Source organism: Engraulis encrasicolus, chromosome 1, assembly GCF_034702125.1.
Source record: "Engraulis encrasicolus isolate BLACKSEA-1 chromosome 1, IST_EnEncr_1.0, whole genome shotgun sequence".
Taxonomy (NCBI): domain Eukaryota; kingdom Metazoa; phylum Chordata; class Actinopteri; order Clupeiformes; family Engraulidae; genus Engraulis; species Engraulis encrasicolus.
In genome coordinates this window covers 43,396,228-43,423,412 of record NC_085857.1, presented here as the reverse complement: position 1 = coordinate 43,423,412, position 27,185 = coordinate 43,396,228, and the positions used below count along the sequence as shown (strand labels likewise).

The 27,185-nt window shown below is 42.9% G+C and overlaps 1 protein-coding gene and 1 long non-coding RNA gene across 2 annotated transcripts; one reads left to right on the top strand and one right to left on the bottom strand.

Moving 5' to 3' along the window:
• The first annotated feature begins 1,719 nt into the window (after positions 1-1,719).
• Positions 1,720-23,365, top strand: LOC134452546 (interferon-induced protein 44-like). The gene is made up of 5 exons (XM_063203005.1): positions 1,720-1,988; positions 2,985-3,140; positions 21,845-22,025; positions 22,368-22,468; positions 22,666-23,365. The coding sequence occupies exons 1-5, from the start codon at positions 1,920-1,922 to the stop codon at positions 22,843-22,845; spliced, it is 687 nt and encodes a 228-aa protein (XP_063059075.1). The 5' UTR covers positions 1,720-1,919; the 3' UTR covers positions 22,846-23,365.
• LOC134452556 (uncharacterized) lies at positions 3,657-7,324 on the bottom strand. The gene is made up of 8 exons (XR_010035477.1): positions 7,193-7,324; positions 7,018-7,092; positions 6,299-6,418; positions 6,103-6,188; positions 5,702-5,793; positions 5,344-5,461; positions 5,151-5,233; positions 3,657-4,759 (listed from the first exon to the last, which is right to left on the bottom strand). It is a non-coding gene; the product is annotated as an uncharacterized LOC134452556 (long non-coding RNA).
• Positions 23,366-27,185: the final 3,820 nt, after the last annotated feature.

Below are 27,185 nucleotides of genomic sequence, written 5' to 3'. Positions count from 1 at the left end.
AAAGGTTATCACATGAACAAAAAAATCTGGACTCACGCACAGCCGAGCAAAGGAAAATAGTGTGCCGTGTATCCTGAACCAAAACCTTCAGAAATCGGCATAAAATATGATTTATCTGAGCATGTGTGTGATCTTGGCAGTTTTGCTGATAATTATGTCTCTGTTTCCTTAGGCACGACAATGGGAGCAGCACCATCGCGTATGTCCCACTATCTGTTTACTACATATAATAACAAGAAGTGTAAAGAAACTGTCACTGTGTAACAATCTGCGTGCATTACAGCATAACTACACATAATGCGATGTAAATGTTTTGCCTTGTAGACTATTTGTCTGTTGACTTTTTATTTTTTATCTTTTTCAGAGCCACAGCTGAAAGGTAGGACCTTGTGAAAAAAAATCTTGATCGGAGTCAAATATTCTCTCACCTGGCAAGGCACACATACTAGAATATGACTCAAATGGTTACAGTATTCACAGCAGACACTGTACTGCATATGGCGAAGTACAGTGGACACTAGTGTCAGGTATTTACTAGACAACATTCCTAGACAACATCCACTGTTTCGCAGCCTGAGCAGTGGCCGCCACGTAACAAATACTGATGTTTTCTATCACTTCTGAACTACAGGGGTTGGACAAAATAATGGAAACACCTGCCATTTTGCATCCACAGCCATTTTGCATCTGTCATTTTGCATCCACAGAGAATCCTGTTGGATGTGGTGAATCCTTCTAGGATACCGTAGCTCTTGATACATCACAAAGACTTGCTGTCTTAGTCTAAGATGCAACAGTTACATGCGCACCTAGGATTTCTCCTTTTTGAACTCTGATATGTCACCCATAATGTTGTGTGCATTGCAAGATTTTGAGCAAAAATGTGCTCTTACCCTGCTAATTGAATCTTCACACTTCACCTTATTGGTGCAATGTGCAATTACTGACGATTGGCCAACAGTCTGGTCCACTTGAGCCATGAAACTTCACACTGAGAGGTGTTTCCATTATTTTGTCCAACCCCTGTATCTTCCTCAGACGTAGGTGTGGGCAGAGGAAAGGACATCACTTTGAGTTGGAGATCGGACTATGGAGCGTATTTCAAATGGAAGAAGGATGATGAGGAGCTGGAGGAGGGTGGCAGGATCCATATCATCCACAGTAATGACTATAAGCAGTTCACCCTCACCATCACAGAAGCCTGTGAGGAAGACGAGGGCGATTACACCTTAGAGCTGTGGAATTACAAGGGCAAAGTGGCTGGTTCCGCACGCGTGAAAGTACTTCGTAAGTTTTCCTTTATTTAACTTTCAAGGCAAGGCTTCAGCTTTAGTCTATAAAAGTGGAAAAAGACATGTTAGTACACCAATAATTTGCTGCTCTCTCTCTCTCTCTCTCTCTCTCTCTCTCTCTCTCTCTCTCTCTCTCTCTCTCTCTCTCTCTCTCTCTCTCTCTCTCTGTTGCAGAATATGATTCTGACTGGAGACAAGTGAAATGGGAGTAAGTAGGCCTATGTATTATCCATTGTAATGGATGTAATATAATGAACTAAAATAAGATGGTGTTACTATGCATTGTATAATTCTATGGGTAGTGTTATAGGTAGTAATAGTTATTATTTGGACAATGTTAATCTTGTGCCAATGTTAGTTGAGTGTGTGTGTGTGTGTGTGTGTGTGTGTGTGTGTGTGTGTGTGTGTGTGTGTGTGGGTGTGTGTGTGTGTGTGTGTGTGTGTGTGTGTGTGTGTGTGTGTGTGTGTGTGTGTGTGTGTGTGTGTGTGTGTAAAAGAGATACTGAAACTCGCAAAGATAAGCTGAGGAGATTCACCCTTAGCAATTCCAAGACCCCACACCTTCGCTTCCTGCTCCACGGTCCAGTGGGACATGGCAAGTCCAGCCTCATCGACTCCTTCGACAGCATGTGTCAGGGCCGCGTCACTGAGAAGGCACTTACAGCTTCATGTCTTGAGGAAAGTCACACCAAAGTTGTGAGTTAAACACAGCACTTAAAGTAGCGTCCCTGTGCACAACCACTGTCCAGGTGCTGGTGATGTGCAGTGAAAGTAATCCAAGTAAAAGAAGGATGAATCACTGCACACTGGTATTGTTTGCTGGTAGATTATTTGGTGAACAACGCGTTTCGCTGTTGCTTCATCAGGTTCTGAAGCAACAGCGAAACGCGTTGTTCACCAAATAAACTACCAGAAAAGAATACCAGTGTGCGGTGATTCATCTTTCCTTTACTTAAGCACAGCACTTCCTTAGCCAGACAGCGCCCTCCTAGTGACGAAACACATTCCGCGGCGTTGCTTCGAATCAAATCGAGATTCGAAAGGCTATGATAATCAGGCTAGCACTTCTTAAAGGAGCAATGCTTTCTTGCTATTGACTTGGATGAGAAATGCCAAGTTGTTGCTTTACTAGGACATCGCCAGACAGGATAAAATGAGATAAGACAAGACAAGGTAACGTAAGATAACTAAAGATAAGAAGAACTGCACAACATTTTATAATAATCCTTATATGAAGACATTAATCACTTAATGTTAAAATCACAACATTACGAGTCCATTCACACAGATCAGTCAGGGAAGGTTCACATAAGCAGTCAGGGCAGTTCCCAGATGCAATGTGGACAATTGTTTTTTGTTTGTTTGGTTTTTTTTTTTTTTTGACTGGAGCTTACCTATGGCAAGGCCAGGCTAAGTATTTCCCAGGCCAAAGCCATGAATATCTCTGGGGTGAATTTCTCGAAATCAAAGTTGCTTACTACATTAGCTACTTTGTTGCTTTCAATGCATTTTCCCATTGGCAACTACCGAAGTTGCTAACAGGCTAACAACTTCCCTTTTGAGAAACTCACCCCTGGGTTGTGTGAAAGGATATTGAATGAAGTATATTGAGCTATTTAGGTCTTGTCATAGAAGGCTTGTGCATCTCCAGCAGACCAGTGCCATGACCAATTTCACCAATCTTCCTTTCAGTACAAATCCTACGTGATGAAGGACCACAGGGGAAGAGAGATGCCACTTGTATTCAATGACAGCATGGGGGTGGAAAATGGGGAGGATGGCAAGGGAGGAGTTCTGACTGCTGACATCATCACTGCCTTCAAAGGTTATATCAAGGATGGCGCTAAGGTGAGGTAACCATAGCAACATATAGTAGGCTATTACTCCATTAATGTGATTTTATTTTAAACTTCAACGTGACATTATTTTTTAAATGTCAACGCCCTGTTTTTAATTTGTGACGAAATAGTGGTGCACTCTTAAAAAGCCTGGGTCAAAAACAACCCAAATTGGGTTATTATCTGACCCAGGCCCTGGTTCAGTATTGGGCCTACCCTTTGGCTGGGTTAAAATATTTTAACCCTCACATTGGGTCATTCCCCTAAACCAACTAAATGGGTCATTCTGACCCAATTTGTGTTAAAAGAACCCATTAAATGGGTCAGACCTGCTACCACATTGTTGGGTCATATTGACTTCTTTGTTGGGTTCATACTTTAACCCAATATTGGGTATTTAAATTGCAAGGGGATTTACAAAAAACAATTATGACTTAACATTATTACATTAGGGTGAAATATACCAGAATTGTTGACCAATGCATTAATTAAGATCAATTTAAAAAAAACAAAATACAAGAATGCATAATATTTCAGATCTTTTTTTTATTGCTGAACAATGAAGATAATTAACAATACATTTCATAAAAGTATACTATAAAGATGCAAATCACAGCAGTGTAGCATTAACACATGATAGCATTGGAGCAATAAAACCTTAATTGAATTTACATGCATCTTTGTAGCCTCTTTGCAAAGACGGGTTATCAGCAAGACTGATCACTCATGACTGAAAAGACTCAACTACATCATAGCAACATTGCTATGACATTACCAAGAGCCTTAAGTAACAGGTTAAAACTCAGTCATTACAATATTGGTGACAGTATAGTTCAAACATAGGCTCTGCTAAACGGGATTAAAAGAAATGGTTCAGTTTTACCAATGCACCATTTGATTTCAGTGACACTGTACAATTATAGAATTTCAAAAAATTAGTTTCACCTTACCTTTTGTATAGCACACTGTAAAACAGCACATTAAAATGTTTAACCCCTTTTCGAAGAACCCATGTGCTTTTGCACAGATAATATGTTGCTTTTTAGCTATGAGTAAACAGGCCCGCCAGCAGGTCCATCTGCACAAACAGGCTTCTCACCGTACTTTTGGTTAATTACAAAATTTACAGTGCATCCATAACTGCGCTAACAGAGTGGTGTGAACTTTTTGTCCCCAGGTTGAAATTTGTCTTGGTCTCTACAGTCACTACATTCCATACAGTACTTACATAACCAGCATATAACAGAACATAAATAAAAAAAGAACATTGGAAAACATAGAAAACATTAAAATAAAAAACATCAAAGTGTGCACGGCATGTCAATGGCATGTCCATCCGTCATTAACAGACAAGGTATTCCCTGATGGGGAGTTATCCGAATAATATATTTCAAACACAGCATGTATTCAGTCCAAAAGAACTGACAGGGATGTCGCAACATTTAGATTGACAGTTTGTACAGGACCTTGTCTCGTGATCTGGCTTGAATGACATCACTACCCTTTCAAGAACTTAAAGTAGCTGGCTTGTAGATACTCAAGGTTCACGTAGTACATGATCTCCCAAAAGCATGGTGAAGCTGCAGGTTGCATATCCCTCATGGCGGCTCTTGGCATCTCACCATAAGTCTTGAAAAAGCAAAACAAAAGAAAAGTGTTAATGATGGCTCTTCCATCTCAGTCATCATAAATATGGTTTAGGGAAATTATGTTATTTTTGACTTGACTGCATGTGCATTTTGGGTGCTACACGCTATGTCTGTTTTATATGTAAACAGATCATGCACTCATTAGAATGAGATGACGGACAGGGCTGGAAAAAAGAGGCTGTTGGGTCCTGACAAGCCAGTGGTAGTGAGAACAATATAATTAGATGTTGAAACTAGTAGGGATTTTCCTTTAAGGTTGTGTGTGTTTATCTGTGTTTGGTGTAGAGTGGAGTGTGCACGTGCATGTTTTGTATGTGTGTGTGTGTGCGTGCACGCATGGGCTGTTATGCATGACATAAAAAAGATCTTACTTCCTACATCCTGATGTTTGAGGATTCCTAGGATAAGTAGTGTCGCAGACCCAGCAGAGAAGACGTCCTCTTTCATTTGTGTCCTACAGCAGAAAAAGAATGAATAACTATGAGTAATAGTAATTGGGATTTTACTGTGAAATATATAGTACAACTGGCACCCATGTTTACAATTATTGGATCATACACTCACATTTCAGTGCTGGGTTCTTCCCTCGATGCAGACACAGCTTCATACACATTAAGCGGTTTTGGTGCCAGGTCATCACGTCCATCGAGGAACGACTCCGTTCCTACCGGAATGACTGTGCCTACCAGTGCACAAAGAGGAAGACAAAAAGAAAGACAACAAGTTTGAGAGTTTGGCAGACAAATAGACAGAACATACAGTAAACCGTTGCAAAATTGTCTGAAGTGACACCAGACAGTACTGTAGGCATTCCATACACATTCACAGAATCAAAGAACAATATCAGGCCAGCTCTCATTGTGTGTGTGTGTGTGTGTGCGCATTAACGCCTGCTGTTGTGCATTGATATAAAAAAACTTACTTTATACATGCCGATGATATCCAAGAGCTTCTTGAATAAGTAGTGTGACCGCCGACCCAGCTGAGCAGCATTCTTCTCCTTTTACTTGTGTCCTACAGCCAAAAAGTAAGCAGTTATTGTGATTTCATGGTTAAAGTAATAGGCCTACAATACAGTTGACATACACATTTATCCTGAACTGTGTTGTTGGGTCCTGACAAGCCAGTGGTAGTGAGAACAATATAATTGGATGTTGAAACTAGTAGGGATTTTCCTTTAAGGTTGTGTGTGGTGTAGAGTGGGGTGTGCATGCGCATGTTTTGTACGTGTGTGTATGAGCATATGTGTGTGTGCGTGTGCGTGTGTGTGTGCGCGCGCGCGTGCACGCATGGGCTGTTATGCATGACATATAAAGATCTTACTTCCTACATCCTGATGTTTGAGGACTCCTCGGATAAGTAGTGTCGCAGACCCAGCAGAGCAGAAGTACTCTTCTTTCATTTGTGTCCTACAGCAGAAAAAGAATGAATAACTATGAGTAATAGTAATTGGGATTTTACTGTGAAATATATAGTACAACTGGCACCCATGTTTACAATTATTGGATCATACACTCACATTTCAGTGCTGGGTTCTTCCCTCGATGCAGACACAGCTTCATACACATTAAGCGGTTTTGGTGCCAGGTCATCACGTCCATCGAGGAACGACTCTGTGCCTACCGGAATGACTCTGTGCCTACCGGTGCCCAAAGAGGAAGACAAAAAGAAAGACAACAAGTTTGAGAGTTTGGCAGACAAATAGACAGAACATACAGTAAACCGTTGCAAAATTGTCTGAAGTGACACCAGACAGTACTGTAGGCCAGTGGTTCTTAACCTGGGGTGCGGGCACCCCCTGGGGGTGCGCCAGAGACTCCAGGGGGTGCGCGGAATTTTGTTTGTGTTGAGGTTGTGACCAAATTTCTGCTTGGGAACATTATAATTAGGCCAGATCAAAATAAAAACATGTTTTGATCCCCATTTAAAGTCATTAAGGTAATTGATTAAAGCCTCATTTATCTCGGAATCATTGTAATTAATCACTTAAATCATGTTTTAGTGCGTATACATGTGTAGAAGTTTTAGGTGGGGGTGCGCGGCTTGTCTTGGTAACAGGTAAGGGGGTGCTTTAAGACACAAAGGTTAAGAACCACTGCTGTAGGCATTCCATACACATTCACAGAATCAAAGAACAATATCAGGCCAGCTCTCATTGTGTGTGTGTGTGTGCGTGCGTGTGTGTGTGTGTGCACGCGCATTAACGCCTGCTGTTGTGCATTCATTTAAAAAACTTACTTCATACATGTGCTGATGATATCCAAGAGCTTCGCCAACCCAGCTGAGCAGCATTCTTCTCCTTTTACTTGTGTCCTACAGCCAAACAAATAAGCAGTTATTGTGTTTTTGTTGTTAAAGTAATAGGCCTACAATACAGTTGACATACACATTTGTCCTGAACTCAGTCACTTACATCTCTCAGACAATTCAAATCGGTTTTCATCGGTTTACTTCTTCAGTGACTTAGTTCCAGCTTCTTACACATCCAGCTGTCTTGGTAACAGGTCAGAGGAAAGACGTCCATCTTATCCAGAGCATAAGAGATTTAAAAAAAAAAAAGAAAAAACGTTACAGAGCTTTGCAGACACACCTTCAAAACATACAGGCAACCTAAATATATTGTAATAAATTTGTAAGCTGCCACAAGAGGGCGCTAAAATGACAGTATGCTAATTAAGCTGCCACCACCTTTAATTATACCCCGGTATGGTCCGGTATGGAACAACCATGCACAAAAGGATTCAAGGAATAACAACTCTTTATTATTAATGCAAATTCATTAAAATAACTGAGCACCCATAGGCCATCTCTCCTACACAGAGTTTCCCCGCCCCACACAACAGGAAGTCTGAGTAAGCCACACAGGTCAAGTGATACACTAGGCTACAATACCCACATCATGCTTAGACCCATAACCCAATCCCCGCAATAAATAGCTAGATAAATACGTGCAATAAATAGAGGCTATAAATAAGCTACATCACAACAAAATACAAGGCAATTCATCACAGCAACTCAGTGGCAAATTCATCACAGCAATTCATCACAGCAAGTCAGGCCTTCAGTAATTCATCACAGCACTACATAGCAATTCATCACGGCAAGTAATTATGAGTCCCTTTAAAATCATCAAAACACAGCACCCTTCAGAATCATCATCAAAACATCTACCACTAATAAGACAGATACACGCGTGAGAAGACAGACTTTCGTTGGTGACCGGGTTACACTTATTAGAGCGATGGCACCCCCGCGCTCCCACACGCACCAGCAAACACGCACGCACACAATGAGGGAATAAGTTTAAAAGCGGACTTCCCTGTCCGTGGGCAGCGAGACCCCGTTGTCTCGCTGCGGAGCGAGACCTCACTTCCTTCAGTCAGTCAGTCCCTTGGATCATAAACGAGCCCTCGGCCCGCTAGGAGTCTTTGGATCAGGAACGAGCAGTCCATCAAGTTGGCTATTTAGCCGTGTTTGGAGTGGCCTGGCAGTGAGGCAACCCGCTGGGTCCGGCTACACTGTCGTGGCCCTGGCTATCTAAGCATTTCCCCCCACTATCTTACTCCGGGTCAGTAAGTGGTCCCCGGTGTCTTCAGCGCCGGCGGTCCTAAACAACCGCGAACGCCACAAAACGTTTCCCACCATTGGACCCAGCAGCCCCAACTGCTTCTGTCTCTCGGCCTCTCGCGAATGAGCCCCAACACAGCCATGGCTTTCTTGGCACGCCAAGTAATCAGTGTCATTGTCAACAGGTGAGCGGGGCAGTGCGATAATTGGGGAAGCGAGCGCAGCCATGTCCATTACTCGCACCCATTAGTTCACATCACACTACCCCCCCTCCAGAAAAATGGACTCGTCCCCGAGTCCTCACAAAGAAACAACATAGTCTTGGCACCATGCAGGGCGCCTTCTTGCACGCTCCGGCCGGCCCAGGTCACCAGCCGCCGGACCACCTGGAAGTAGTGACCCCCCTGGTGATGTCCCCAGCTCCGGCTGGGGATGCTCTTCGTTTGGAGAACCAGGTTCTCCAACCGTGGAAGGCAAACTGACCTCCCCCCCAGCTGAAGCAACTGGGACGCAGGACCCCCCAGCAGCCAATGCTGCTGACAGGCCGGACTCTTCCCCAGCAACCTCAGGTGTCTCCTGGGCACCAGACTCGGGTGGCAGGATGAAGTCCTCCACAGCAGATGCCTCAGGCGACAGCAGACCCTCTGCAGTAGATGAACCGGATGTCCCACTCGCCGCTGCCCCGTCGGCGGCCACACCATCAGAGACCACAGGAGCAGAAGTCGATCTGGTCCCCCTGGCTGGGCTTCCTGTGGATGCCTCCGACCTCTGGGACCCTCCGACTGCCGATGGGATGACCCTGGGCACAGTTCTGGCAGCCATAGGAGCCCCCGTGCTCCCCACAGCAGGACCCCTCGACCGCCGGAACACCCGACTGGCACCACCCGGTGGCCTCTCACCCCTCCGCCCAAGCTGTGGAGATGCCCCTGTAGCCGGCTGGTCATGGACTTGGGCCCCCAGCTGTGGCATTGGTTCTGTAACGGTAGGAGACACACAGGGTTTTAGCAGATTGAAATGCACAACATTACTGGAGACTCCCCCTTCTGGTTGTATTCGATAAAGCACGTCTGATACTCGCTCAATAACTCTGAAAGGTCCCCTGAATCTTTTCTGTAGTTTTGGACTCACCCCCTTCTTTCTGGCTTTATTTCTTACCCACACAAATTCCCCCACTGAGTAAGACTGGTGTTGTGCTTTAAAATCAAAATAAAACTTTTGGTTTTCTGAAGCTCTAGCCTGGTGTTTCTTTACTGCCTCCAACACTGTAGACAAGCTTTCAGTTAACCTTTCCACATAGCCTTTAGCCGAGGGGAACTTTTCATTTACATCAATGTTTAACATTACATCGATTGGTAAAACCATCTCCCTACCAAACAAGACTTTATGGGGGGTAAAACCTGTAGTGGCATTCACGCTACTTCTGTAGGCCATCATCACAAATGGAAGAAGACTATCCCAGTTCTGTTGATTTTCATCCACATAAAAGACTAACATAGACAAAAGTGTACGGTTGAATCTTTCTATCATGCCGTCCGATTGTGGGTGGTATGGTGTGGTTCTGGTCTTACTTATATCCAGCAAACGACACAGTTGCTGGAATAGATTGGACTCGAAACTGCGACCTTGGTCAGAGTGCAAGCTCCTTGGAGTGCCATAGCGAGAGACCCACTCGTTCATTAACACTCTGGCCAACGTCTCTGCTTCCTGGTTGGGGATAGGATAAGCTTCTGTCCATTTTGAGAAATAGTCCCCCACCACCATGATGTACACATTAGAACGCTCCGTTTTAGGCAAGGGACCCAGAATATCTATTGCTATCCTCTCAAAGGGAGCCGAAGTGGCAGAGGTCACCATGGGTGCCCTGGGGGTTGCACCTGACTGCTTCTGAGACCCACATTCTCCACAATCCTGGCACCACTTCTTTACCCTTTGAAACCACCCCGGCCAGTAGAATCTGTCCCTTATTTTCCCTTGTATTTTTTGAACTCCCAAATGAGCACCCGTAGTTTTATCGTGTAACTGCTGTAATACTACTGGTACCAAGGACGCGGGCAACACAAGTTGGGTTCTGGCAGGTAATTTTGGCTTTGCAGGCAACACCCGTACCAACCTCCGTCCCTGTACCTTTAATTGGTCCCAAACCAACCCAAACTTCTTCAGGTCCGGGTAAGTATTCAATGCCACCCGTCTGTCCCCGTTCTGTCCTTTTAGCTTCATCAGCAATTTCAACTCTGGGTCAGCGTGCTGGGCCTTGGTCAAGGCATCATCGTCCAGGGGGTCTGATGTTGGTTCCCCCCGTTCAGGAGGCAATTCCCCCCCTTTTTGACCCACTGCACATATCTGAGATGTACTCCCGGGCCGGTCTCCCTTGTACCCAGGTAATCGAGACAACGCATCAACATTTGTGTGAAGTTTCCCAGGTCTGTGAACAATCTTATATTGGAATGCTGCCAACTGCTCTAGCCACCTGGCCAGTTGTCCCTCTATCCCATGAAAGTTATGGAGCCACCTGAGGGAGTTGTGGTCCGTCCTGAGTAAGAATTCTTTACCGAGCAAGAAGTGTTTAAAGTACTTTGTGAAGGCCACTACACCTAAAAGTTCTTTTTTCGTTGTAGCATATTTACGCTCCTGTTTGGTCAGGGCTCGGCTTGCATAGGCTACCACTCGCTCTAAGCCATCTACCTCCTGCGAAAGCACCGCTCCAATACCAGTGTCACTCGCATCTGTATCCAAGATGAAACTTTTCTGGGGATCAGGGTATGCTAGCACGGGCGCAGAGATTAGACAGGTTTTTAACTTGACAAAGGCTTCTTGACACGCCTCATCCCACTGAAACCGCCGGCCTTTTTCCGTCAACTTGTGCAATGGCCTAGCTATCTCTGCAAAACCCTTAACAAAACGTCTGTAATATGATGCTAGTCCCAGGAAGCTACGCACCTCTGTCTGGTTTTTAGGGGTGGGCCAGCCTCGTACGGCTTCCACTTTCTCAGGGTCTGCCATCACCCCTTCCGCTGAAATGACATGCCCTAAATAGTGAACTTTAGTGGAAAAAAAGTTACATTTTGCCGGTTTCACTTTAAGGTGCGCCATCTTGAGTTTTGACAAGACCTGGTCTAAACGCTGAAGGTGTTCTGCAAAGTCCCGCCCAAAGACGATGATGTCATCCAGGTAAACTAAACATGTAGTCCATTGCAAGTCAGCTAAAACTAAGTCCATTAGTCGCTGAAAAGTACTAGGACTATTGGTTAGTCCAAATGGTAACACGTTGAACTCAAAAAGCCCCTGTCGGGTGGTAAAAGCCGTTTTAGGACGGTCTTGAGGGTCCACCTCAACCTGCCAGTACCCACTGGCAAGGTCGAGAGTAGAAAACCATTGGGCACTATGCAGACTATCTAGGGCGTCATCAATGCGTGGGAGGGGGTAGGCATCTTTTTTCGTTACCTCATTTAGTTTCCTGTAGTCGACGCAAAAGCGCAAACCACCATCCTTTTTCCTCACCGGTACTACAGGTGCTGCCCAGGGACTGCAGGAGGGTTGGATGATGCCTTTTCCTTGCATTTGCTTGATGTGCTCCGACACCTCGTGTTGCAAGTGAAGAGGTACTCTGCGAGGGGCCATTTTGATGGGCCTTGCTTGCCCGGTGTCAATCTGGTGGTGGGTCAGATGTGTCCTACCCAGGTCTGAATCATCACGGCTGAAAACAGAGACATTGTTATTAAACAGCTCACGGACAGCTTGCAATTGGGTTTTTGTTAGCCCCTTGTTGTCTAGCCCAAATTGGGTCATCAAGGAGTCCGAAGTCCACTGTGCAACCCCTGTCATACACTCTGTTTCAGACTCTTCACCGGTAAGCACATCCACATTCACATCCAGAGTACCCACAGTCGTTCCCTTTCTCAACAAGAGCTCCCCCTCTGTTACATTGAGAACTCTAAGGGGTAGGACACCCTTCTTCACTCTACAGAGAGCCCGTGCTATCAAAATGTCTTCTGCCACACCAGTAGCAGGCTCAAGTAAGCCCTCTACAGGTTCCTCAAAAACCCCCTCTACATTTCCTGGTAGTATGATTTCACAACAGGGAGGAACAATAACATCTTCCTGCACCACAACCCGTCGCACTTGGTTGTTGAGATTACTATAAAGTAAAGGCAATCGTTTTCCCATAATCTCACAACAGCGTTCCCCCAGATTTATCACTGCCCCAAATTTAAGGAGAAAGTCAGTCCCAAGTAAAACATCATGCAATGGAATGTCTGTAACTAGAAAGTCAATTACTAAGGCGAGTGAATTGATCTGACATGCTACTGCCCATTTCCCCATGATGCTCATCGGCCCCCCATTTGCTGCCGACACAGTCCCAGTGTAAGGTTCCAGTGTAGATTTACCACCAGTGGCCCTCTGCCAAAACTCCTTGGCTACTACAGAAACCTGGGCCCCGGTGTCCACTAATAGACTACAGTCTACCCCACCCACTTTAGCAGGTAAAAACACCCCCACACCCTGGCTGCCCCGTGACGCACTAATTTGTAGGCCCGCTGAGTAACTTGGGGGAGTGAGTCGTTGGCCTTCACCACTCACTCCTTCGAGTTTCCCGACAGATATGGGCAGTCCTTTCTCCAGTGTCGATTACATCCACATTCCCAGCATACGTCAGAGCGCTCTTTAGGAGCGCGACTAGGTGCTTGAGGTCCCACCCGTGGAGTTCTGACTACAGGGGTAGGCCTATTACCATCTTGAGAAGCTGAGAGTTTGTCGACTGTTACTTTAAGAGACTTAACCTCTTGCCGTAGGCTTTCTACTGTTTGAAGTAACACAGTCATTTGGGGATCAGGGGAGCTACTTGACACTCCGCATATTTTAGCCTTGTTCGCTGTCTGGCCCTGTTCCATGTCTCTTATAAGTTCTAATTCAGAGGCTAAATTTATGGCAGCTTCTAGGGTAGCTGGTTTTGCACTACGGAGTTGTATACGCAATTCCCCCACCCCAACATGTGCCACAAAATGTTCTCTCGCCAGTAAGTCTTGTGTAGCACCCCCTGCAGATGGGTATGCTTTGGAAATCAGACGTCTCAGGGCATTGCCAAACTCACGTGCCGACTCTGTGGCCAACCTCCTCCTAGAGGAGAAACTAGCTCGATTCCAATCCTCACTCTCACAAGGGTCAAAACATTTATTCAAGGCTGTGCGTAAATTTGTGTAACTACTTCTTTCTTCTTCAGTCAATCCACAATAAACATCTCTGGCCCGCCCAGATAACAACAAAGACATGAATTTCAATTTAAGATCATCATTCCAGTTATTAACATCTGCGGCCAATGCAAACTGCTGGGACCAGTCTGACCAATCCCTGCCTTGACCTGTAAACGTTTCGGGCATAAACACCGGGCGGCCCATTGGGTTACCATGTGAGCCCCCCGCAGTTGCATTACTAGAATCCACTCGTGCAGTTCGTTCCATTTTGCAAGATTAAATCCCACCGCTGCCACCAATGTAATAAATTTGTAAGCTGCCACAAGAGGGCGCTAAAATGACAGTATGCTAATTAAGCTGCCACCACCTTTAATTATACCCCGGTATGGTCCGGTATGGAACAACCATGCACAAAAGGATTCAAGGAATAACAACTCTTTATTATTAATGCAAATTCATTAAAATAACTGCGCACCCATAGGCCATCTCTCCTACACAGAGTTTCCCTGCCCCACACAACAGGAAGTCTGAGAAAGCCACACAGGTCAAGTGATACACTATAGGCTACAATACCCACAGCATGCTTAGACCCATAACCCAATCCCCGCAATAAATAGCTAGATAAATACGTGCAATAAATAGAGGCTATAAATAAGCTACATCACAACAAAATACAAGGCAATTCATCACAGCAACTCAGTGGCAAATTCATCACAGCAATTCATCACAGCAAGTCAGGCCTTCAGTAATTCATCACAGCACTACATAGCAATTCATCACGGCAAGTAATTATGAGTCCATTTAAAATCATCAAAACACAGCACCCTTCGGAATCATCATCAAAACATCTACCACTAATAAGACAGATACACGCGTGAGAAGACAGACTTTCGTTGGTGACCGGGTTACACTTATTAGAGCGATGGCACCCCCGCGCTCCCACACGCACCAGCAAACACGCACGCACACAATGAGGGAATAAGTTTAAAAGCGGACTTCCCTGTCCGTGGGCAGCGAGACCCCGTTGTCTCGCTGCGGAGCGAGACCTCACTTCCTTCAGTCAGTCAGTCCCTTGGATCATAAACGAGCCCTCGGCCCGCTAGGAGTCTTTGGATCAGGAACGAGCAGTCCATCAAGTTGGCTATTTAGCCGTGTTTGGAGTGGCCTGGCAGTGAGGCAACCCGCTGGGTCCGGCTACACTGTCGTGGCCCTGGCTATCTAAGCATTTCCCCCCACTATCTTACTCCGGGTCAGTAAGTGGTCCCCGGTGTCTTCAGCGCCGGCGGTCCTAAACAACCGCGAACGCCACAAAACGTTTCCCACCATTGGACCCAGCAGCCCCAACTGCTTCTGTCTCTCGGCCTCTCGCGAATGAGCCCCAACACAGCCATGGCTTTCTTGGCACGCCAAGTAATCAGTGTCATTGTCAACAGGTGAGCGGGGCAGTGCGATAATTGGGGAAGCGAGCGCAGCCATGTCCATTACTCGCACCCATTAGTTCACATCACAATAGAAAGGCTTTTGTCTCACTACTGTAGTGCACACAACAACTTTACATATTTCATTAACAAAAATATAAACCAACCAGTCTTCGGAAATACTGCACATACTACAGAGTACAATATCACACAGTCACACTAGAACTAAACGGTCTCTGGGACAACTACACACGCACGATTTGCGGCTGATATCAGCTATCAGTATCATGCATAGCTTGTTGAAGTAGCTGTTGCCTTATTGCCTATAGAGCTCTAGCCACAACTTTCTTTAAACCAGGAAACTTCCCTGTAGCGTCAACAAAGCAACAAATCCCTGCTCGTGAAAGAGAGAAATTGGCTAACTATAACCCTCCACATTAAAGCCTTATGATTTTGGAACACAACGACAGGTGAATGTACACAGTTTTCCACGCAGCCAGCTTCATCCGCATACGGTAATCAAACAGTTATGTAGTACACAAGCTACGACGCTAACCAAACAAGCAAAGCACATAGCACATACGAGCCGAGATAAGAAACGTCAGTTGACACAAACAATAAACCATTGTCGCGACAACATTTTCTTGCGCAAGCAAGCTGACCAAGCACATGATGCGACTTACCACACCTAACATGCCGGTAATATTATGCGCGAGCTCTTCCTCTGCCTTTATCAGAGTTCGGACTCGCAGTGAGCTCAGAATATCGCAGGCGAAGTCACACAAGCACTTAGTTGCACCCACAAAACTAGTTCTAGGTGATACAAAAAAAGAAGAAAGTTCATCGACTTCCCTGATGTAGAACTATCATGACACTTGTGGTAACCGAAGACACTGACAGTCTTCAGATGCCAGCTTGCCCCCCAAACGAAAATGCTGTCGTTATTGCATTCTAGGTTGGGTTGAGCAGGTGAAGTAGCGGCCCTTCCTAAAAAAAATCTCTGGTAGCGGCTAGATATAATTTGTCAGATTTGTGTTAGTTTAGCGTCCTGCATTAGGTATCGCTGGTGTAGTGGACACACTTAGCCCAATCTACCTAAAAAGTATCCGCCCAATCTGACAGCCAACCATCCGTTATGAGCTATATTAAGCGAAATAGCAACCAAATGAATCCCAGAAGGGCTAACATTATGACTTTCCGTAGCTAACTAACCACCGTTGACAGAACCTGGACGAAGGCTGGAGGAACATGTAACTTTCCAATGAAATGTAGCCTACATTTGTAAAATTCATTAAAGCAAGCATCTATATTCCCAAATCCACCACAGGACAGCAAACCGCGGCGGTTATGACTAAATGCTTATTCATTTGCTCCCCTTAAAAGACTAGTTAATACCGTTTCCTCCTATTACTCGAAATGTGTAACTTTCTATGAAATGTTGCACATTTCGCACATTTACATCGCATATGGCAAGTTTACATAAAAGGCGCACACTTACCGAAAAAATGCTTTCAGAAGCCATCCGATGTCCTAGTGCAGCGGTTAACTGTCAAAATAGCCCAGAATAGTTCACTTTGGTATGCAAGCATGGAAATTGGTATAGATGTTCATTAGAATGTACTCTATCAGCTCAAGGCGTTGGCCACGCAAAAATCCAAGATGGCCGCCATTTTTCAAGATGGCCACCTTCTCCACTTCTAAATAAGTCTACGAATACTTAAATTAGTGATGCAAGCATGTAATTTGGCAAAAATGTTCATTTGAATGTACTTTTTCAAAATATGGTGTTGGCCGAGCAAAATCCAAGATGGCCGCCATTTTTCAAGATGGCCGCCATTTTTCAAGATGGCCACCTTCTCCACTTCTAAATAAGTCTAAGAATACTTAAATTAGTGATGCAAGCATGTCATTTGGCAAAAATGTTCATTTGAATGTACTTTTTCAAAATATGGTGTTGGCCACGCAAAATCCAAGATGGCCACCATTTTTCAAGATGGCAACTCTCGCCACTTGCAAATAAGTCGAAGAACAGTTAAATTAGTGATGCAATCATGTCATTTGGCAGAAATGTTTCTTTGTATGCACTTTTTTAAGAAATGGTGTTGGATACACAAAATTCAAGATGGCCGCCATTTTTCAAGATGGCCACCATCTCCAGATGCAAATAAGGCCAATCATTGTTAAATTAATGATGCAATCATGTAATTTGGCAGAAATGTTCATGTGTATGCACTTTTTTGAAATATGATCTTGGACATGCCAAAAATCCAAGATGGGAGCCATATTCCAAGCTGGCCACTCTCTCCACTTTTAAATAAGGCCAAGAAAACGGAGTTAGCTTTATGATGCATATATATAGAGAGAACACATTCTCTTGTAAACCTCAAACAATTGGTGCCTTCTTGGCATTCTCCAGAGCTGGTCTGTAAATGTGAGAATGAGTATGTGCTCCACAAAGGCAAAGTGCAGAAGGTATTACTAGTGGAGTCTGTTCAGGGTTTTACCGTTACGGAAGTGACAAAATCACCAAACTTTGAATGGTGTTTCTTTAGGGCAGTATTTCTCAAAGTGGGGCGGAAGCCCCCCTAGGGGGGCGCGAAGGTATTGGAGGGGGGGCACGTGAAGTCAGAAGGTTTTTCTTTTTTTAATACTTTTCTGCTTTGCCATTAACTCAACACATTCACTTTACACACATCACAATATATTAATTAATTTATTCACTAATATTTAGAGAACATCATAGGCCATATACGTGTATATTAGGCTCTAATAAACTTTACGAAGGCCTATTTATTTGTATTTTCATAACCATTTTGCTCGAGGGGGGCGCAGACAGACACCCTTCCTCTGAAGGGGGGAATGGCACGAAAAGTTTGAGAAACACTGCTTTAGGGTATATGCTGTAATTCTAGCCTAGGAGCCATAGGGAAAAAAACCTTTCTACCATGTCATATAAAATGTCATGTTGTGTAATGCATTACATTGTTATTACATGAAATTATACTTAGCTGACAATGTTAATATAGTCCCAAACACAGCAGAGATGAAGCAAGGGCAGTTGTAGCCTGCTTGACAGATTGATGAAACTACAAAAATGTACATAGTGTGAAAGTATGGGTGAGTCTGTGCTTACATGCTTGACAGAATATGTTACATTGTGAACGATTTGAGAAGATTCTATGTTTGAATTAAAATGAGCATTTCCCACACTAAAACTATGGTGAGAATAGACTGCTGCTAATGCTCGCTCAGCAGCATCTGAATGGGGAAGTGTCAGTGCAAGATGATGTCCAAGGTAGCAGGTTCTCCATCCTCAAATGTCCTTAACCGATATTGTTTATTTGTATGAGAGAGGGTAAAGGACAGGACCTCTCCATCCATATGTATGAAGAACCCATAAGATCACCTAATTATTTTCACAAGTAGCATTGTGCACATAGTGAGTGCACTTCAGTCATCTTTAGAATGGCATTACGGATTGCTCAATATACATGTAGGCCACATTATGTCCTCAGTTCAAATTAAATGGAAATGGAATGATTTCTAAGTAGGTGTTGAGTAAGTAGGCAGAGTTAAATTGTTTTTTTCAAGTCCTCAACTAGTACTTGTGTCACAAGTTGTATTACAGTTAGCTCAGTAATCATTGAGTACTTCAATTGCTACTTCAAAACTGACAGCTGATGGACAACATGTACCATAGGTCTTACCCATAGGAGAAATATCTATATAAAAGAACAGTTCTCATATGGTATATAGCCTACTATAAAAGTAAATAATTACTGGTACTCATTACTCATTTTCTTGATATGCAAGGCACACAAATAGTCTGGGAGGAAGGATAGTCTACCATAGATTTTGAGTGGTTATAGTAACACAATTCATTCCCACTACACCATTTTGCATCATATTGTACATGACCTCAGAGTGCTCCACATGTGTCAGTTCCACTATGTAGTTGTACAGTACAGTACAGTACAGTACAGTACAGTACAGTACAGTGCAGTGCAGTGCAGTGCAGTACACTACAGTAGCATACAGTACAGTGCAGTATAGTAAAGTGCAGTACAGTAGAGTACAAATCAGTACAGTACAATAGCATACAGTACGGTGCAGTACAGTACAGTAGCATACAGTACGGTACAGTAGAGTACAGTACAGTATGGTATATCACATTACATTACAGTAGCATACAGTACGGTGCAGTACAGTAAAGTACAGTACAGTACAGTAGAGTCGCATGCAGTACGGTGCAGTACAGTACAATAGCATACAGTGCGGTACAGTAGCATACAGTACGGTACAGTATGGTATATCACAGTACAGTAGAGTACAATACGGTGCAGAACAGTAAAGTACAGTACAGTACAGTAGAGTCGCATGCAGTACGGTGCAGTACAGTACAATAGCATACAGTACGGTGCAGTGCAGTGCAGTGCAGTAGAGTACAGTATGGTATCACATTACAGTACAGTACAGTACGGTGCAATAGAGTACAGTACGGTATATCACATTACAGTAGAGACAGAACAGTACAGTAGCATACGGTGCAGTAGAGTACACTACGGTACATCACATTACAGTACAGTACAGTAGAGTACAGTACAGTACAGTATAGCAGAGTACACTACACCACAGTACAGTTGAGTACAGTATCTTGATGACTTTTAGGCTAATTTGACAGCTGTATCCCTCCAAAGCCAATGGGATTTCCACATGTTGTTGTTTAAAGCTTTTGAAAGACTTTTTGAGTGTGTGAGAGAGGGAAGCCAGGCTGACTTGTGTTAAACAAAGGACCACACCCACAAATAATGAGCAATCAATAAATCAAGTGGTTAGGTAGCCAACATATCATCTAGGTTTAAGGCCAAGGTAGAACAGAAAACAGACATGTTACCATTTTGCTCTCTTAAAACATAAAGTATTTGTCAATTTACTGAATGTATGGTGTATTGCATATTGATTATTCATAATTTACTAAGCATAACGGCCCCCATCACTCCATAGTACACTTAGGACTTGAGATATACATATCTGAACACAAACCTGCACACATTTTATTGGTAATGGCCTTATAGAGGTAGATCATCCAAGCTGTCACTGACACTTGATATGTACATGTATTCACTTGATTGATATGAAAATTGAATATTTCAGTTGGGCTCCTACGCTTATATCATTGATCAAAGATCAAAGAGTGCTTTCTGGTGAACATTTGTGGAAAATTGCATGATTGCATCCCAATTTAACTCTTCTTGGCTTTATTTACAAGTTGAGAGGTGGCCATCTTGAAAAATGGCGGCCATCTTAGATTTTGAGTGGCCAATGCTCTTTTGTGAAAGAGTGCATTCTAATGAACATTTGTGCCAAATTGTATGATTGTATCATTAATTTAACTATTCTTAGCCTTATTTACAAGTGAACAGGGTGGCCATCTTGAAAAATGGCGGCCATCTTGGATTTTGAGTGGCCAATGCGCTTTTGTGAAAGAGTGCATTCTAATGAACATTTGTGCCGAATTGTATGATTGTATCATTAATTTAACTATTCTTAGCCTTATTTACAAGTGAACAGGGTGGCCATCTTGAAAAATGGCGGCCATCTTGGATTTTGAGTGGCCAATGCGCTTTTGTGAAAGAGTGCATTCTAATGAACATTTGTGCCGAATTGTATGATTGTATCATTAATTTAACTATTCTTAGCCTTATTTACAAGTGAACAGGGTGGCCATCTTGAAAAATGGCCGCCATTTTGGATTTTTGCGTGGCCAACGCCCTTAGCTGAAAGAGTACATTCTAATGAACCTCTGTGCCAATTTCTATGCTTGCATACCAAAGTGAACTATTTTTGGTCTTATTTGCTCCGCTATCCTCTCTTCTGGACGTTGGTAGCCCGGTAGCCGCTTTGGCAATGGCGACCGGTAAAATTCAAAATTCAAATATCGTTGACAAGATAACTTAGATTACAGGGTTGAAATGACCCAGGGCCTGGGTGCTGATGTGGGTTTGGCCAATAACCCAGGTAATGGGTCAGAAAAATAACCCAATATGGGTTATATTTAACCCATTTTTTATAGAAAAGCAATTGACCCAGGGGTTTAGTCAAAGTAATAACCCAGCTCTTTTTAGAGTGGTGAATATCGAAATATTTCACACTTGGGGCTGATTTGAGTGTTTAAGGTCACTCAGGACCAGTGTTGGGCAGTAATGCATTACTAAAGTAATAGATTACTGTAATGCATTACTCTTTGCTGTAAATTAATGCAGTAATGTAAGGCATTACAGGACAAAAATCTGTAACAATTGCATTACAATTACCTGGATTTTAGTGGTATTCATGGTGGGTCAGAAAGAAGCTATTACTGAATGTGGTAGTTTTTAGTCTGCATGCTGCCAAAAACACCTCCTGAATGGGAGGTGAAAAAGTCATGACTCATGAGCTTGATTTACACTGTAATAAATTGCCAGATGCATATTAAGGACTACAGTTCTTTTGCCGAAAGTAATTAAAGCAATGCAAAGTGTAATGCCTTAATACTACATTTTAAATATAGCACTTACTACTTACTACTTTCTGTAGTAAGGGATTATTTTGAAAAGGCAGTAACATGTAATCAGTAATGCATTACAGTTTTTGAATAACTTGCCCAACACTGCTCACGACACACCCCACCTCTTGGAAATTATGCAATCAGCATTTAACTTTCATTTGCAAAAACGCTCACACAACAGTCGCACCCCCAATATGGAAAGTAGACATGTGAGAAGTGACAAGTGAACTGGCTGATGTTGAGTTGAACTCAAGTCAGTAAGGAGAAAAGATCTACGTGTATTCTATAGTGACACACTTTACAACCTCATATAACCCCACAAAATTTGTTTGAATCTCACCCAGTTCCACCAGAACTCTCCTCTGCGCGATGGGGATCTAGGCTACAACAAACACCCCCGTCTCAGTGATGAGGTGCACTGCCTGGTGAGCGTGATGCACGCTCAGCGAATCTGTGGGCTGCTGACCCAGGAGTGTGCCTTCCTTACAAAGATGAGAGACGCCAGGAAAGCTGCAAGTGAGCTGGGTGAGTATACAGAACGTGGATCACATTATCTTGATGCTCCTTTTTTGCCTCCTCATTTGGTATAGTAGTACATGATAAGTAGTATGAAATAGTATAGTAGCCTATATGAAAAACAAATTGTGTGTGTGTGTGTGTGTGTATGTGTGTGTGTGTGTGTGTGTGTGTGTGTGTGTGTGTGTGTGTGTGTGTGTGTGTGTGTGTGTGTGTGTGTGTGTGTGTGTGTGTGTGTGAAAGTGAAAGATCGAAAAGTTTTTTGCAAATCCAAAAGTTAAGCTGCTGTGATCTCTGTCTGTCTGTTCGTCCTGACTTACTCTCTGGTTTTGCATCTCATCTTTGCCCCAGGAATCCCTCATGTAGTCTTAATGACTCATGTGGACATGTGTTGCCCTTTGGTGCATAAAGATCTGAAGAACATGTACTCAAGCAAGAAGATCAAGGAGGCAGTGAGTTTGCTTTTTTGTTTGTGCGTTCTATCCCAATGACAATCTGTAAGGATTGCAAACATTGGTGTTATGTGATGTGTCCAACATTATGCTTGATTTGCTGTCTCTCTCTCTCTCTCTCTCTCTCTCTCTCTCTCTCTCTCTCTCTCTCTCTCTCTCTCTCTCTCTCTCTCTCTCTCTCTCTCTCTCTCTCTCAGATGCAGCATTGCAGCAATAAACTTGGGGTGCCCATGAAGTGCATTTTCCCAGTGAAGAACTATTTTGAGGAGACAGCCGTGGACACCAAGACAGACTGTTTGCTCCTGGATGCCCTGGAGAAGATTGTGCACTTTGCCAACGACTATGTGGAGAGTAAAGTAGTGCCAGAAGAAGGCTAAAACAACATACAGGGTGCATTCCAATATGTGACCGTCCTCCACTTGGGCTTGTGGCCTCACGTTTTGCTGTTGCCCCGCCTCCGTGGAGAAAACAATTAAGTTTCCCTGCTGTCAGCCTAGCCAAAACAATTTTTGGCGGACTATTTTCATCCAGCATCCTGTTTGAAAATGAGAAAATGACTTTACAATTGAGTTTTTTTGAGATATTGAAATGCAATGCTGTTGTCAGTGATGTCATTATTACATATTACTTCCTGGTACAAGGCCACAAGCACAAGTGGAGGACGCAAGGTTGCATATTGGAACACACCCACAGTATTGGGAATGATGACTAAAGTTGATTAAATTTGTCCACAGATAGCTAGTTAGGTGTTCACCGACTGTAACAATTACTCACTTTTTGTTTCTTTCTTCTCATGTTAAATACTGTATTTCGATTTCCTCTATTTTAACTAGTAGGACTAATTGTTAGATGTGAGGCCTATATTCAGAGCATTTTTGTACTTGTAAAAGAGCTTGGTGGTCAGGATAGGTTTTTGCTGAATAAACAATGATAATGGAAATGCTTAACATGTCTTCTTTAAGGAGAATAGCTGAAATTAACGTACTTTGAGATCCACAGATCTGCAAAAAGATAAACATAATAGGTAATGAGAAATAAGGGGAGCAGAGAGCCTCTTCTCAGTTTTATGCAATCAGTCCCTATGTCACTCCCTGCAGTAGGCCTACCTGCTGTGGAGGGCAGGGCAGGAGAGGGAATGCCAATAGAATTGAACGTAACAGCCCATTGGAAAATTCCTCCAACTCCCATTGTCATTGTGACACAACACTCCACAGCACACAAGTGAACACCGCACAAAATGAAATTGCATTTATGCCTCACCCAAGGAAGGGGGCAGCCGCTCAATGGTGTCCCAAGGGAGCAGTGCAGTGGGATGGTACCATGCTCAGGGTACCTCATTGAGGAGGATGGGTGACAGCACTGGTTAATTACTCCCCCCATCAACCTGGCGGGTCGGGAGTCGAACCTGCAACCTTTGGGATGCAAGTCTGACGCCCTAACCGCTTACCTACAACTGCCCAAAATCTCCCCATGCAAGATTCAAACAGAGGAGGGCCTTGCATCACCTTGTTGTGGTGCTCTTAGAAGAACCAGCACTAGAACAATTTACCAGGGAAATGTTGTCTTTGTTGCTGTTGTTTTAATTTCATATTTGGTTTCATATAGTTTATGATGATACTATGTTCAAAGCCAGGAAGCCAGCGTAGAAAACAAGAAAGGTTTCATAGAGCCATCTTTACTATCTAGTGGCTATCTGGAGACATACTACATGAAGGAGACGATGGAAGACGTATTTAAATTAGGGACTGTATATGCTGCCCTCACGTGGTAGGGAAAGATGATTGTATTAATAGACATTTTTTACAATGTAAGACAGCTGCAAAATGTAGATAGGCCTACTAGCCTTTATAATCATATAGTGACCAGATTAGAGATTTACATGACAGGACAGGTATTGAAGTAGGTTAACCCTCAAGCGACCGGCCTGTTTTTGCGACTAATCTGACCGACCGGGGTTATTTATGACCTCAAGGAGTTTATATAGAAATACCACTATATAAATTATTTTTTGGGGTTCATTCAAATTTATTTACATCTTGCACATACTTGTCCCTCATCTAAAGCAAAAAAAATGTGAATTTGAACATTTTATTGTTTTGCTAAAAAATAGTCAAACTTACATACGTATATGCTAAATATGATGTATGCCCTCATTTGCATATGTAAACATCAAAATACAAAAAAACAGAGATGGGACCAAGTCACTAATTTGCAAGTCGCAAGTAAGTCTCAAGTCCTTCCAATCAAGTCCGAGTCAAGTCACAAGTTACGACACATTTGACCAAGTCGAGTCCAAGTCCAAGTCGTGCCAAAGCCAAGTCAAGTCCAAGTCCAAGTCTTATTTTTTCCAAGTCATTTAATTACCTTTGGTCATAAATTCGTTACCTCTCCACACTGCTTTGCATGCCCCCCTTCGCCAGTCATGTCCCTTATGCAAATCGACCACGGTATACTATGATTTCAATATTTTGAACATGGTTCGGCATTGGTTTTTGGTTTTATTAGGTTTAACTATAAATTGAACCATGGCTTTACTCTGAAAACTAACCATGGTTTTACCACGGTTTATAATTATTCATTAAATTACTTTTATCTTTTATCCAATGCACATATTGGTGACAGTCTTTGGAGTCTTTTAAGGATGGGATTCAAAACTGCAACTCTGTGATCTTCAGCCCAACTCCCTAACCATTACAGCACGGCTGCAGACAAGCTTTCATGTTTGTTTGGGTGACCATGCAACCCACAATTGATCATATATTTTTTTTTTGCATGGTTTTTGACTATGGTTAAAGGTAAATCGTTTATTTTTTCTTTCTTTCATGCATTTTTTTCACACACAAATGCAAAAAATAATATATTCATTGACTTGGAGCATAATTGCAAGTCATTGCAAGCTAAAACTGTCAAGTCGAGTCAAGTCTCAAGTCAATAGCTTACAATTCGAGTCAAGTCACAAGTCATTCCAAATATTGTCAAGTCAAGTCTCAAGTCGAGTCATTTGTGATTCAAGTCACAAGTCAGTCCAAGTCACAAGTCACAAGTCCACATCTCTGCAAAAAACATCCAATACATTTTTTTCTTCTCTCATCATCAGTAATCAACTGAGAAAGTTTTTTAGCCTATTCACTTGTAGTAGTCTCACCATAATAATACAGTATATTTATGCTAATTATGGAAACTGCTCAAAGTGAAACTTTGAGAAACCAAGCTAAATTCTATCCATTAGGCCCATAGATGACATTTCTGCAATAAAACTTTAGGGTACTCAACATTTCTGGGTTCATGAAATCAGAAGATCAGAGAATATGGTAAATTACATAGAGAAAACCATGTCTCAAACATATAACCTTATGCACACTCAAAATTTCTCTGAAACTTTTTCTGGACATTGTAGCTGTGAAAAGGTGTCTTCCACATATATTAGAGCAAAGAAATGATTCAACTGATGCTTCAGCCTTTGTATAGCCATAAAATAAGGAAAATTCTAAAAACGCCATTGATTTCTACACTGATGACTTGTTTCCTCCCTCTTTGTTCATCAGGATGACTTCCATTTCATATTCTCATCATGTGTCTATGACCACTGTGCCATGATATCAACAAATATGGAGCAATAACAGAGGAAATGCTACCTGGGTGCCCTCACAATATGCTTCGTTGGCTATCGCAGGGGTGCCCTATTTATTTATATAATATATTATATTTTAATACTATAAATGTTTATATTGTGAATATTTTAGGTCTGCTGACCATGGCCTGCCCAAAGACACAAAATACAAAAAACAGAGTTTGAAAATTACAACAATAATGGACATTATAATGTTGAGTATCTCATGGATCCTCTCGGGGTCATAAATGACCCCAGAGGTGTTTTGATTATAAATCCTACATAGATGGTCCAAATCGCACAAAAATCATTCACAACATGCACAACATATGTATAGACAAACTCCTAGAAGGACAAGTTTTTCTAATGAAAATTGCCGGAATGGTGTATGAACATATGTGCCCGGGGTCATAAATGACCCCAGTCGGTCGCTTTAGGGTTAAAGTAGACATTTTGCACTGTACAGTCACTATACTCCATGGCACAGTAGACTCAGGTCGGTCTATTACACAGCTGCATATCAACCTCTTGCAACTTACACTCAAAGCAGTCCACAGCCAATCAATTATACTGAGGTAAAGCTACAAGGCACCCTATGGTGAAATAAAATACAATACAATCTTGTACAACAAGAATGAAATCCATGAAGGACTCATTGAATCATTGAAAAAGTAAACATGTAAGAGGGTGATCAAAGTTCAAGAGAGTCCTTGTGCACAAGCCCTCAGCAATGCAGGTGCAGGTGTGGGGCAGGAGAAGGTGAATCATGAAGAAAATTCAAAAGACACCGCACACTGCTTACTTTTTCTTACTTCATTTTTCGGAGCGAATAACGCGTTTCGCCCAGTGCGTCATCAGGTTCGCTCTTTGCCAACCCCCGTTACCCAAGTGTACAAATAAAGTGCCACATGATCACATGATTCCTTGCAACCAATCTTGTGCATAGTCTCAACTAACCCCATCCCACAGGTGCGTAAAAAAACATGATCAGTCCATGCGGTGTAGGGACTCTTCTTCAGCCTAGGCTACTTTATTTGCCAAACATGCCTCTTCTTGATAACTTATTTCAATAATCACAACACAAAATGTTAGATTTAAATCAAATGG